This window comes from Trichomycterus rosablanca, chromosome 6 (genome assembly GCF_030014385.1).
Source record: "Trichomycterus rosablanca isolate fTriRos1 chromosome 6, fTriRos1.hap1, whole genome shotgun sequence".
NCBI lineage: Eukaryota > Metazoa > Chordata > Actinopteri > Siluriformes > Trichomycteridae > Trichomycterus > Trichomycterus rosablanca.
Genome location: NC_085993.1, coordinates 37,599,104 through 37,614,439, shown reverse-complemented (window position 1 = coordinate 37,614,439; position 15,336 = coordinate 37,599,104). Strand labels below are relative to the sequence as shown.

The following is a 15,336-nucleotide window of genomic DNA, read 5'->3' as shown; positions in this document are numbered from 1 at the left end:
CACGGTATTTAAAAACTCCAGCAGCGCTGCTGTGTCTGATCCACTCATACCAGCACAACACACACTAACACACCACCACCATGTCAGTGTCACTGCAGTGCTGAGAATGATCCACCACCTAAATAATACCTGCTCTGTGGTGGTCCTGTGGTGGTCCTGACCATTGAAGAACAGGGTGAAAGCAGGCTATAAAGGTATGTAGAGAAACAGATGGACTACAGTCAGTAATTGTAGAACTACAAAGTGCTCCTATATGGTAAGTGGAGCTGATAAAATGGACAGTGAGTGTAGAAACAAGGAGGTGGTTTTAATGTTATGGCTGATCAGTGTATAACCATATTTCCAAAAAAGTTGGGACATTTTATAAAATGCATTAAAAACAAGGATCTGTGATTTGTTAATTTGCTTGAACCTGTATTTAACTGACTCAAGTACAAAGAAACAACTTTGATTAGATTTGATGCCTGCTACACACTTTTGGGATGGGGCAGAATCAGAGTGACAAATCTGTAGAATATTTAAGTTTCATAGTTTTTCACATTACGCAGATAGGGTGGTGGTGCAGTGGGTAGCACTGTTGCCTCACAGCAAGAGGGGCCCGGCTGTGCGCCCAGGTTCCTTTCTCTGTGGAGTTTCTCCAAGTGAGGTGAATCGGAGACACTAAATTGTCTCGATATAACCTTGTGAACTGATGAACATTGCGTATTGAGTAACTACCGGTCCTGTCATGAATGTATCCAAAGTGTAAAACATGACGTTAAAATCCTAATAAACATGTTTGGGTGCTGAATTTGTGAATATGTGAACACAGGACACAAACAAAACCCTTCCCGATTTCTGTTTCCATGACGACTTTATTGACTGTTGTTCAATTTCTAATTTTTTTTGTCCTTCTTCTCACGTCAGGGAAGTCTATCTGTTGGTTTATTAACATATATATTTATATATTCATATATAATTAATACATATATTAACTTAATAAGTTGTGGCCGGGACGCATGTTTTGTCTTTTTTGCCCTGGGTGCACCTCGGCCACAACGCTTCACAGTATTAATGCGCAAAAAGAATGAGATGGGATACATACAGGAAGTAAAGAGAGGTGGGCGGGGAGGTGGGGCGGGTTCACAGGTCGCCCTGGAGACCGAGAAGAGAGTTGAAAAAAATAAAAAACCTCGAGCCTTTAAACTCACAATGATTTTTACGCCCTCTCGCCCACCGTCACTATCTGTCTATGTCTCTCTGTCTGTCTCTCTCTCTCTGGGTTTTCTCCCCATTTCTCACTTCTCTTCATTAGAAACATGGTTTAAAACTCGTTAAATTACTGTAGATGGGAAAATCATGCATTTTCTTGATCTCTTTTTTTAGGCATTTTTCACTTTTTCACTTTTTTTTCAACATGGAAACTCATCGTAAGTCATCTTCATTGTTGTAAATAGCTCACAACTCAGAGAGCACTTTCATTTGTCCGTTTTCCCCCCGGCGTTTATCCTCGTTCAGTTTCTCTCACTCATTCATTCATTCACTCTCTTATTCATGGCCTGTGTTACTTAGTCCGTTTCCCTCCCTGCCAGTAGAGGTTGCTCATACAGGTGTGGTGCGGCGGTTGGCAGCGTTGCTGTGAGAGTCCTTGGCATCCTTCGGGATGCAGTTGTGGACCTGCAGAAAGTTATGGTCCCTCTCTGAGTTGTAGGTGGTCGGAGGCGTGGCTTTCAGCGTGTCTCCTCCGCCACGGCTCAGCGTGTACATGGAGATGTCGGTGGAGGGCAGAGCCCCGAAGCCCTTCAGACCTAGCGGAGAGGTGTCGCGCGACTGTGACGGCTCCGTCGAGCGACTGGAGGAGCGCGAGCGGCGCCGGTAGCGGTAACGGTAGCTGGGGATGCGCGTGATCGCGGAGCCGTGCAGGTAGTCCGCGTTTCCCGTGGCCATGCCCCTGCCAGCCCGGGCGTTGACAGCTCGGAGTTCACGGTGCCGGTCGATAAACATGTGCACGGCCAGGACGCCCACCATTTCGGCCATGATGAAGGACAGGGCGCCGAAGTAGAAACTCCAGCCGTAGGAGTAGCTGTTCTTTTTCGAGTCACTCTTGGTGGGGTCTCCGGCGTTTGCTGATATGTACACGATCATGCCGATTATGTTGCTCAGGCCTGAAAAGAAATAAATGGATACAATTTAAAGTGAGTCGTTTTACAGATTAGAGCAGAGTGCAGATGTGTATCCCATATGTATGCCTGGAAGAATACGATTTCAGCCACCCCTAAAGTGGACCATACCATTTCTCCTCTCATCTGCCTGCCTTCACTTCTATTATTGGTTGCGTCTTTTTTAAGGTTGGCAGTTGTGCAAGCTGGAGAAGGCACTATACACTGATCAGTCATAACATTAAAACCACCTCCTTGTTTCTACACTCACTGTCCATTTTATCAGCTCCACTTACCATATAGGAGCACTTTGTAGTTCTACAATTACTGACTGTAGTCCATCTGTTTCTCTACATACTTTGTTAGCCTGCTTTTACCCTGTTCTTTAATGGTCAGGACCCCCACAGGACCACCACAGAGCAGGTATTATTTAGGTGGTGGATCATTCTCAGCACTGCAGTGACAATGACATGGTGGTGGTGTGTTAGTGTGTGTTGTGCTGGTATGAGTGAATCAGACACAGCAGCGCTGCTGGAGTTTTTAAATACAGTGTCCACTCACTGACCACTCTATTAGACACTCCTATCCAGCTGGTCCATCTTGTAGATGTAAAGTCAGAGACGATCGCTCATCTATTGCTGCTGTTTGAGTTGGTCATCTTCTAGACCTTCATCAGTGGTCACAGGATATTTTGGTTGGTGGACTATTCTCAGTCCAGCAGTGACAGTGAGGTGTTTAAATACTCCATCAGCGCTGCTGTGTCTGATCCACTCATACCAGCACAACACACACTAACATACCACCACCATGTCAATGTCACTGCAGTGCTGAGAATGATCCACCACCCAAATAATACCTACTCTGTAGTGGTCCTGAGAAAGTCCTGACCATTGAAGAACAGCATGAAAGGGGGCTAACAAAGCATGCAGAGAAACAAATGGACTACAGTCAGTAATTGTAGAACTACAAAGTGCTTCTATATGGTAAGTGGAGCTGATAAAATGGACAGTGAGTGTAGAAACAAGGAGGTGGTTTTAATGTTATGGCTGATCGGTGAATATTAACATCAGCTAGTTTCTAAGTTTGCCTAAAGTTACAGTTTAGCTACCTAATGGCATTTTTGGACGTATAATGTTTAATCCCCTATCGCTCATCAGTCGTGTAGTGTGAAATACACAACGACTTAAAAGGCTCCCGACTGCAAGAGATCCAGTTGTGTAGTGTGAAGTGTACAGCGATGTGACGACTTGGAAAATCGTGTAGTGTGAACTTGTCTGGCACTGCAGGACTCTCTTATGGTTTACGCAGTAAAAATACAAATTTAACAACACTAGTCCCATTACACTCACTTACTTACAAGTCACAAAGCAATGATTTGATAAATGGTGCCAAACGTCAAATCTCCAACACCGTTCTTTTGTATGGCATGCACAAGAGCTGGTTTTGTGTTCTATTGTACTCTTATGGAACGTTGACGGCCTGGTGATGAAGTCTGTTTATTTTCTGCTAGGCTCAGAGATTCCCACTGGAATTCAGCAAAAAAATAAGCTGTCTCTCTGAGCTGTTTATACAGCAGGTGGCATTAAAAAAACAGATGATTTCAGTCCTGCTGAGAGACAGGGTGCACTGAGACTAGGTGAAGATGGCTTGATCAGAGAATGTTCTGTTAAAAAAAATGTCTTCCCTCTAGTCATGTATTTTCACCGAAAGTGGGAACAAAACAAAACCAAGCATATCATCTCACACTATGCTGTGGGCTGCGAAAGGAATGGTTTGGTAATAGATTTTTTATGCTTTGCAATGGACCTATGAGGCCTAACAAATAATAAAAGTGTAAAACCTACACTTAACCCTTTAATGGTCGGCTTAACCATTTGGTTGAGCTTACTTTGATTCTAAATACTTGGGTAAAAAAAAGCTGTACTCTTTGGTTGACCTGTGTTAAACTCAAGAACATTGGTAGATGGTTTTAAGAAAACAGCCTTTCTAATCAACACTGATCAGCCATAACATTAAAACCACCTCCTTGGTTCTACAGACATTGTCCATTTTATCAGCTCAACTTACCACATAGAAGCACTTTGTAGTTCTATAATTACTGACTGTAGTCCATGTTTCTCTGCATTCTTTGTTAGCCCCCTTTCATGCTGTTCTTCAATGGTCAGGACCACCACAGAGTAGGTGCTATTTGGGTGGTGGATCATTCTCAGCATTGCAGGGACACTGACATGGTGGTGGTGTGTTACTGTGTGTTGTGCTGGTATGAGTGGATCAGATACAGCAATGCTGATGGAGTTTAAACACCTCACTGTTACTGCTGGACTGAGAATAGTCCACAAACCAAAATTACCCACTGATGAAGGTCTAGAAGATGACCAACTCAAACAGCAGCAATAGATGAGCAACCATCTCTGGACCAACTAGGTAGGAGTGTCTAATAGTGAGTGGACACGGTATTTAAAAACTCCAGCAGCGCTGCTGTGTCTGATCCACTCATACCAGCACAACTCACACTAACACACCACCACCATGTCAGTGTCACTGCAGTGCTGAAAATGATCCACCATCTAAGTAATACCTGCTTTGTGGTGGTCCTGTGGGGGTCCTGACCATTGAAGAACAGGGTGAAAGCAGGTTAAAAAAGTATGCAGAGAAACAGATGGACTACAATCAGTAATTGTAGAACTACAAAGTGCTTCTATATGGTAAGTGGAGCTGATAAAATGGACAATGTGTATAGAAACTAGGAGGTGGTTTTAATGTTATGGCCAATCAGTGTATGTCAACTAAAAGCTCACTAAAGAATCATCCACAAAAGTACCAACTGTTTGGTAGAGGCTCATTTAAAAAATACTGTGTACACTATTAAAAATATTTATTGTTTGAGGCTGGTATAATCCCGAGAAACTAAAAAATGCAAAGAAATAATTTTAAAACATTATTTTCTTGGTGAGACCATTAAAGAGTTTGTGATATATTTGCTTTATATGACATTTTAAACAAAGTGATCCCAATTATTAAACCAGCAGGGCAGTCTAGTGTTTTAATCAGCACCAAGCCAAGCTGCTTGTCATCTTGTGAGGATTTGGTACATCATTGGAGTGATCCATTGTCGATCGAGACCAACATATAACTGGACTGTCTTTCATTTAATAAAAGAAAATTGGTTCTTAGCACAAAATCCTTGCTTTTGGAACTTAGACGTCAAGTGGATGTCAAGTTCAGTTTGGGCATTGAAGTCTGTTCTACACTGAGGGTTGTTTCGATTCTTGGGTACAGTCCACACAATGCATGAGTGATGCTCACGTTTATTAATGTGATTGGTAAAATGTGTCACATTACTCTTTCTTTTGAGAATGCTAAGAGTGGCAGATAAAATAGAAGTGCTCAGTAAATACAGTCTGAAAGAAGCCAGTACAACTACAAATAGCTACAACTTAAAAGCATTGACTTTATTTTGTCTCTAGGCAAGCGTTTTTTTTAAACTAAGCCGGGTTGATTAAGTAAGGTTTTCACCTTAAATACATCTGTAAAGATTGTATTCTTAATATCCTCTGTGACAGTTATTCTAGAGTTCAGGGGCAATATAAGGAATGAACAGAAGTCCCGCATCAGCTGGATAAGTGATTGGGATGGGCTATATGGCTTTAGGAGATCAGCAAGAAGCTAAACCATTCAGGGGGTTTAAAGGTTATAGCAGGAATTTGTACTCAATGTTAAATGTAACCAGCAGCCAGAGTAAACCAAAGTAATATGAGTAATTATTCTATTGCTGGTAAGAAAACAAGCCTTAGCATTCTAAATGAGCTAAAATACAAACAAAGTAAATATGCAATACACCTAAAAACAATTATTAGATAAGAAGGATTCACCTCTTATTTTCAATTATGCAAATATTTCCTGCACAGCTGACAATGGCGCTGAGCATTAACTCTCTAAGCGCATACAAACCTGCAGTGGTTATCTTTGCTTTGAATGAGCCCAGAACTAATACCGAGTACAGACTGAGTACCTTAAGCTCATCCATGATGCTTTACTGTGTTACTTTATAATGTAAGTAATTCATTTCACACCATGAGCCAACATCACATCCTAATAAACTCTCACATCTGTCTACCAAGAATCTGATGGTAAGTTTAGTGTGCTCTTAAGTGCAAGTGGTTGTTGAAACAAGTCCAAATTCTATACAGTAAAATTAAAAATGTAACATATACAGTGGTACCTTGTAACTCAACGTCCCCTAAACTTAAAATCTTTGAAACTCAAATTTGTATCCTAAAACTCAACTTTTCCCTTAAACTCAATGTGTGTGCGACTGCTGCTTTGTTCAGCGCTCAGGTAAAACGGCATTAAAGTGCGAATACGAGACGAATCTGCATTTGTGTGAAAAAACAGTCAAACTCACTCTGAAAGCTGCACATGTATCTGTGTTTATCTGAATTTTCCTCACTGTTTCACTTTTAAACTTGTGTTATAGTTCGGTGTTCTGAGAAATTGTAAGAATCAGCTTTTCCGAGAGAGTCTTAAACGCTTAGCGTTAAAAAAAGCTTAATATTACTTCATTACTGCTCATAAGTTCGCTCCACTAATTAAGAAGCATAAGAAAACAATAAAGAAGTAAAGCTAAAGTGCAGGTTTATTGTATATTTTATTGATTTTTACTGTTTTCAATTGTATTTCAGTGTTTTTATATTATATTTGTGTTATTTTCAGTGTATAAGTATCAAAAACAACCCCATTATTTTACATTAGCCTAAAATATATGCAGTTCCACGGGACCATTGAACGCATTAACAGGTTTTCCATACATCCTTATGGAAAAAAAATACCTAAAAACTCAACACCTTTTAAACTCAACGCCACTCCCAGAACCAACTGACGTTGAGTTTCAAGGTACCACTGTACGTCTAAGTAACTGTTCAATTTCTTTGACTTAATGAGTAAAATATATCTTTGTTTGTTAAAAACAATAATAAAAATACAATATTTTGAATAATATTACAATAATTTGTAATAGTATTAATAATTTAGTGGTGGACATAGTTTTGTGTCATGTAACACTGTGGGACGTCTTTCTAATTCCTTGTTAGTGATTTTTATTACAGCTAGGGACTTTATTGTGTTTATTTGTTTAAACAGAGTTAGCCGGCACCCACAAAAACATGAACCATGAAACACCATAAAACTACTATTATTTTTTTATGAATAAGAATCTGCTGAAACACGGGTTTTACTATCCAAGGTCAAGTGAGCTTTACAATAATATGGGGTGGTAAAGTTCGCTGTGAATTACATGCTGTGGTTTGATAAAACAAAGATTTGTATGGCCACAATGACCAGAGTTTTATCTGATGGATTTATCGTGATGTACTTAAACCCAATAACAGTGTACCTACTCTGAGGCATAGTAACGCTAGTATTATTCTCTAAAACTGCCAGTAGAACTTGCAGTACAAGTGGATGGATAGAATGGAATGCCTTTATTTGTCATATATTTATATACACGTGTACAATACAACAAAATCCCATATCCCAGCTTGTTTGGAAGCTGGAGTCACAACGCAGGTTGGGATTCAAACTCTCAACCTTTCAATTGATAGCCCAAAGGTCTACCCACTAGGCTACCACTGTCCCTTATGAAATGGTAAATTGTGGGCATCTAGTAATGAATCTAGTCAGCAACATTACCCTGGAAGGCTGTAACAATACTCAAATGGTATTATGGGACCTAGAGTATGGCAAGATACACCAACATGAGCAATCTAAAATCTAAAAACAGTAGGTATGTTAGGTCAATGGATTTATGCTGTTCAAGCCAAAATTTGACCATACTTTGAGGCATTGTTGACCAGGCAATGGTTTTCTACAACTGTCCTGTTTTGGTAAGCCTGTGCCTACTGATGCTGACAAGGGTGGAATCCATTATGGCCCATTTGCCCTTAATGCTTGGTTTATTTTGCATTTTAAGATGCTTTTTTGCTTACTTTGGTTGTAAAGGGTGGTTATTTAAGTTACTGCAGTCTTTCAATCTGGCTATCATCCAGCAATGGTGCGAGGCTTTGTCTCACACCCCCTTCTGCGTTCATGAAATCAGTTGGGAGTTTTTCTAACTCAGTTACCCAAGTAGTGTTTTTAGCTGCTTTAGACTGCAATATTGGACATTCGACTAAGAAATTGCTAACTTAATTGCCATAGGATTGCTAGGGCCGCCTCATAGTGCAAATTAACCATCCATGGTACATGGATGAAAAATGTCAAATCGCTAAACACAAACCTTACATTTTGAATTTCACAGCAAATTGTATATTACATGGGAAAAGGTTCAATTAGGTAAGGCCTTACATATACCTTATACCCATCCTACTACTTTTTTCATTAACAAGGCTGTTCTGCATGCAAAACTTTGTACATTGTGTACATTTTATTTTTGACAAGTAATTGTTACATTCGACTTACCTGCAGACACAAAGAGGATCCCTGCACTGAGGATGATGTTGTGACGGGATTTGTAGAACTCACTGGCGGCAATACACAGACCTCCCATGAAGAGCAGGATCACGCTAAGGATAGGGAATATACTGGATGCTCTCACCGCTCCTACACACAGTAAAATGTAAAAAAAAAAAGGTTAATCAAAGAGCTGCCAAGAAACTTTAGAGGAAATAAAAAGTTCTGCACACTCATATGTGGACAAGTAAACAGTGTAGAGGTAACATACAGCAACAATGCTGGTAATTAAATAAAAAAAGGTCTTAATGTGTTAATGTGTAAGTTGATATACTATAGATATACTGTAGTGTCTGTGAAATGACCCTGGAGCTGAGATATAAAATAATACATTTTGTGGAACATTTTGCAACACTTTTGCAAATGAGACACATTTTGAATGTTTATTTTTAATAACCGTTGGTCGGAAGCCACTTAAAAACACAATGCAGAAATTGAAATCGCTCACTTGATGGACCAGAGGAAACACAGAGGAACACTGATAGACCAGAGGAAAGTTGTTGTTTGTCGTTTATTAGGATTTTAACATCATGTTTTACACTTTGGTTACATTCATGACAGAAACAGTAGTTCACAAGTTTAATGTTAAACATAGTCATGGACAATTTAGTGTTTCCAATTCACCTCACTGCATGTCTTTGGACTGTGGGAGAAAACCAGAGCTCACGGAGGAAACCCACGCAGACACAGAGAGAACATGCAAACTGTGTTTTTTGGACATTTTGACTAAGCGGTTGCTAACTAAATTGCTGTAGGACTGCTAGAACTGCCTCATAGTGCAACAATTACACGGGAAAAGGCTCATTTTACATTCAGCGATGCAGTTTTTACGGCCGTGAATCAGGTAAGTCCTTATTTACGGGCCTTGATTAGGATTAGGAGTTGCCATTTACACTGCATGTCTGGACTTATGGACCGGTTTAATACATAGCGCGCAAGATTTTTCATGCAGAATGTGAACAAATTGTGCTTGAAACTAGATGCACAAGGCTTAGTGCATCTAGTCTTTTATCTCCTTGTTGGCGGTAATGTCATTTTCTCCTTCCCTGCTGGTTAACAAGCTCACTTAAACCTTCATCCGTGCCTGCATAATAATTTCACCTACATGCCTCACTTCTACGCACATACACACACAGGCACACCCGTACACAACTCCTCAGCACTTTTGAAGACTTGTAAAGTGCTGACGATGAAATGAACATAACTTCGGAGAACGCCTCCCTCCCCCTCACTCACTCCGTCAAAGGCTTCTCTACCTACCACTTCTCGTCCTAAATGCAGCAGCACTCCATTACGTTCTTTTTCTACTATCAGTCTACGGAATCTCTGTCTTTAACTCCCTGACTTTATCTCTCCTTCCTTTTAGTCAAGACGTGCATGGCCACCCCTCCCTCGCTCTATTAGTCTTTTTTCTCTGTCTTTCGTATCTGTCCATCAATCAGCTGTTTGTCTTATCAGTCACTGGGCAGGTGCTGTGTTCTTTCCCAATGACATTGTCTTCAAATAAGCCAGCTCTGTGTGTGAGTACATACACTTGATTCAGAATGATTCAGACCCCTTGACTTTTTGCATATTTTATTGAGTTGTGGAATTGATTTTGCATTTATATAATATGCATTTTCTCCCCGTTTCTTTCAATTTAGCGTAGTCAGTTTGTCTTGCGCTGCTGAGGATCCCATATGCGTACGAGGACTGTGCATTTGACGCATGCGCAGTCTATGCGGACCCCGTCTGTGCTTCGGTGGATTCGCACATGAGGCTCATCCACTTCTGCACAGGCACCTTGGTCTGCTAACCAGGGTACTTACACCCACTTAGTCCGGTCATTTCCCCACCCAGCAGACACGATGGCCAATTTTGCTCTGCTGCGGGCACTGCCAACTGTGCCCGCTAGATGCCGCCCAGCCGACCGGTAGCAGAGCCAAGATTCGAACCGGGGTCTTCAGAATCTCAGCGCTGGTGTATTAGCAGAATATCCAGCTGTGCCATCTGGGTGCCCTTATAATTGCCATTTTTACCCATCAAACTACACATAATCAGCCATGATGAAGTGAAGACATGCATTTAGACCCTTTGCTTTGCCGGTCCAAATTGTAGCCAGCTGGATATAGTTTGGAAACACACACACCTGGGACTATGAAGGTGTACAGTTCACTCTACACCGTCAGGACAAAAAATAAAGCCCTAAAGTCCAAGGAACTGTCTGTGGCAATCAAATTGTGTCAGTGCATAGATCAGAGAAGGAATAAAAACAATATCCAAGGCTACAAAGTGTTCTTAACAATGCTTTGTAGTTGTTTAGGACCTGAGAACACCAGTTGTTGTAGTTGTGTATGAGATTTTTTATTCTTGCTTAACACTTTAAGGTCTCCATTGTTGTATATTGTGCTTCATTATATGTCACACATTTTAAATGGCAGACAGGTATGGACTAAAGGCAGGCCAGTTCAGCACCTGCTGTCTCTTACTATGAAGCCATACAGTTGCAACACATGCAGAATGTGGCTTAGCATTATCTTGCAGAAACAAGCAGGAATGTCCCAAAAAAGAATAGTGGCCATATCTGCTTTACCTGGACTGACATTTACATAGATTGGAAAGTCACAAACCTGGGACTATAAAGAAGCACAATTCACTCTACACTGTCGGGACTACCAAAGTCAAGACTTAGGTAACAGTCAAAATCATGACAAAAGTATCTACCAACCTCCTAACCAGAGTAACATCTAAAATAGCCTCTGCTGAATGAGGCACCACCAGTCCTTAAATACCGTGGCATTCATTCTATAATGAGGTTTAGCTGTGGATCATTAGCGTCACCAATCAGTCATAAGGAGACGTTGGCTTGACAATACACACTCTAACCACGTGCTCCTGGAAACAGGGGCGTGGCATATACACAAGGAACATGAGCTCTGGGAGCACAGAAAGGCTGGATTTGTGACAACATACTCAATTTGGCACTTTTACACTGGATGCGTCAGGAAGGGCAACGCTTATTTATCCAGATTTGGAACCAGCACTAAGGTGGACTAATATGTGTCCCCAATTGCTAGTTTCATGCCATGCACCTTCTTTATCTTTAAGCCAGCTCTTAAACAGCTCTATGGCACCCATAGTGTATTAGCAAAAACTCTGGGTTCCTGGGTTAAAACCCTGCGTCTGGTGAATGTCTGTGAGTTTGAGGGTATGTTTCACCCATGTTTATACAGGTATCCTCTGGGTACTCCTCACACGATCCAGAAAGTGGACTGGCTACTTAACTTTTTTTATTCTGTGTAAATGAATGGGCGAGTGTGTGGTGTTTCATGATGGGCTGGTACCAGACCCATCACGATCCCAATAAGATTTAAGCAGATTTTGGAGAAAAATGAGAGAATTCATTCAACAGAAGACACATTTGTTATTATTATAAGTTAAAAGGCTTTTTTCCAGTTAATGAGATGAAAGAACTTTTGATCCTCCTTTCACAACTTTTAAATATTCCTAAGTCAGCATCATTTTACCTTGAATTCCATAACCTTGCCACCCGCCTTCTGTTTCCTTCTCTTCCTCTCTCTCTTTCTGCATCTCACGTGTCAAAACTCCAGGTGGTGGGCTTAATTAAATATTAAGGTGACCTCAACCCCAATCCCATACCCCCGCTCTCTCTTTCTCTCTCTCTCATCACTGATGTGGTCAGGCTGCATTTTCTGTAAGATGCAAAGCATCCCATCAACGTTTTATTAAACTCGGTGCAAATCAGGCTTACACACACACACCTTACTCTGACAGTAAAGTCACCACAGTTTCTTTAGTGGAACAGACTGATACAAAAGCCACACTTTCACCACCACTTCACACTTAACAAATAGAAAATAAACAATGTATGTATTCATTATTATTAACAAAGTTTTTAGGGACAAAATTATCATATTATCAACACATGAATGAAATCTATATAATCTATAGTGCCATAGCAAACCCGCTGTCACTGTAATTGGGTTGATAATCTGCAAATTCATGGACTTATCATCACTGGACAGGTGTGCAAAATAAAATCTTACAACAGGTTCCGAGACTAATGAAAAAAGTAGTTCATATAGAAGTTAGAGGTCTAGCAAAAAAATTGAAGGATGGTCTGAAACATAAAAAACAACAATAACTCACTGAACAATTAGCAAAAAAAATGCTACAAACATCCCTGTTCTGACACTTAAACTTTTCTGACCCATTTAAAATTGTGAATTACCAATTTAATTTGCTAAAAAATGTTCTTGAAGAGGGCGGCTCGGTGGGTAGCACCTCACAGCAAGAAGGTCCTGGGTGCGATCCTCAGATGGGGTGGTCTGGGTCCTTTCTGTGCAGAGTTGCATGTTCTCCCCATGTCTGCGTGGGTTTCCTCCAGGAGCTCCGGTTTCCTCCCACAGTCCAAAAACATGCAGTCAGGTTAATTGGAGAAACTGAATTGCCCTATTGGTGAATGGGTGTGTTTATGTGTGTCTTCCCTGCGATGGACTGGCGCCCCATCCAGGGTATTACTGTGTGCCTCGTGCCCATTGAAAAGATGGGATAGGCTCCAGCAACCCCCCCTCCCTGCGACCCTAATTGGATAAGCGGTTAAGAAAATGAGTGAGAGTGTTCTTGAAGCTGTAACTGCAAATCATTACTTGATAACAAAGTACTGATGTAATTAATTTGTAATGTCTGAATACTTTCCCCTCATCAATTTATTTTAAACGTAACCTCTTTATATAGACCAGTCGGAAAATGTTAATATCTCTGCAAATTGTTAAAATTAAAACCTCTCTTCTATATATACAGTGTATCACAAAAGTGAGTACACCCCTCACATTTCTGCAGATATTTAAGTATATCTTTTCATGGGACAACACTGACAAAATGACACTTTGACACAATGAAAAGTAGTCTGTGTGCAGCTTATATAACAGTGTAAATTTATTCTTCCCTCAAAATAACTCAATATACAGCCATTAATGTCTAAACCACCGGCAACAAAAGTGAGTACACCCCTTAGTGAAAGTTCCTGAAGTGTCAATATTTTGTGTGGCCACCATTATTTCCCAGAACTGCCTTAACTCTCCTGGGCATGGAGTTTACCAGAGCTTCACAGGTTGCCACTGGAATGCTTTTCCACTCCTCCATGACGACATCATGGAGCTGGTGGATATTCGAGACTTTGCGCTCCTCCACCTTCCGCTTGAGGATGCCCCAAAGATGTTCTATTGGGTTTAGGTCTGGAGACATGCTTGGCCAGTCCACCACCTTTACCCTCAGCCTCTTCAATAAAGCAGTGGTCATCTTAGAGGTGTGTTTGGGGTCATTATCATGCTGGAACACTGCCCTGCGACCCAGTTTCCGGAGGGAGGGGATCATGCTCTGCTTTAGTATTTCACAGTACATATTGGAGTTCATGTGTCCCTCAATGAAATGTAACTCCCCAACACCTGCTGCACTCATGCAGCCCCAGACCATGGCATTCCCACCACCATGCTTGACTGTAGGCATGACACACTTATCTTTGTACTCCTCACCTGATTGCCGCCACACATGCTTGAGACCATCTGAACCAAACAAATTAATCTTGGTCTCATCAGACCATAGGACATGGTTCCAGTAATCCATGTCATTTGTTGACATGTCTTCAGCAAACTGTTTGCGGGCTTTCTTGTGTAGAGACTTCAGAAGAGGCTTCCTTCTGGGGTGACAGCCATGCAGACCAATTTGATGTAGTGTGTGGCGTATGGTCTGAGCACTGACAGGCTGACCCCCCACCTTTTCAATCTCTGCAGCAATGCTGACAGCACTCCTGCGCCTATCTTTCAAAGACAGCGGTTGGATGTGACGCTGAGCACGTGCACTCAGCTTCTTTGGACGACCAACACGAGGTCTGTTCTGAGTGGACCCTGCTCTTTTAAAACGCTGGATGATCTTGGCCACTGTGCTGCAGCTCAGTTTCAGGGTGTTGGCAATCTTCTTGTAGCCTTGGCCATCTTCATGTAGCGCAACAATTCGTCTTTTAAGATCCTCAGAGAGTTCTTTGCCATGAGGTGCCATGTTGGAACTTTCAGTGACCAGTATGAGAGAGTGTGAGAGCTGTACTACTAAATTGAACACACCTGCTCCCTATGCACACCTGAGACCTAGTAACACTAACGAGTCACATGACATTTTGGAGGGAAAATGACAAGCAGTGCTCAATTTGGACATTTAGGGGTGTAGTCTCTTAGGGGTGTACTCACTTTTGTTGCCGGTGGTTTAGACATTAATGGCTGTATATTGAGTTATTTTGAGGGAAGAATAAATTTACACTGTTATATAAGCTGCACACAGACTACTTTTCATTGTGTCAAAGTGTCATTTTGTCAGTGTTGTCCCATGAAAAGATATACTTAAATATCTGCAGAAATGTGAGGGGTGTACTCACTTTTGTGATACACTGTATATATATTTAAAAAAAAACACACACAAAAAGGCAAAATTGGACTTTGCCACAATGCATGTTGACAGACCACAGTGGCTCTGGGAGAACATGCATCGTACAGAGGAAACTATTTTCGAGCTTTTTGGTAAGTTACATTAACTCTATAATATTTTGGGGTTGCTTTGCTGCCTTAAGTAATGGATGCACAATGTAAGACTATCAATGCATTTCAGAGAGGCTCATGCAGCTTTCTGGGAAAGATCTAAC

The 15,336-nt window shown here is 41.2% G+C and overlaps 1 protein-coding gene across 1 annotated transcript in view; it reads right to left on the bottom strand.

Moving 5' to 3' along the window:
- Positions 1 to 834: 834 nt before the first annotated feature.
- Positions 835 to 15,336, bottom strand: part of cacng2a (calcium channel, voltage-dependent, gamma subunit 2a) — a 104,766-nt gene continuing 90,264 nt past the window's right edge. Inside the window, exons 3-4 of the mRNA XM_062997788.1 lie at positions 8,595 to 8,735; positions 835 to 2,144 (exon numbers count right to left, since the gene is read on the bottom strand). Of these exons, the coding sequence (XP_062853858.1) occupies positions 1,582 to 2,144; positions 8,595 to 8,735 (704 nt within the window). The 3' untranslated portion in view covers positions 835 to 1,581. The remainder of the gene's footprint in view (positions 2,145 to 8,594; positions 8,736 to 15,336) is intronic.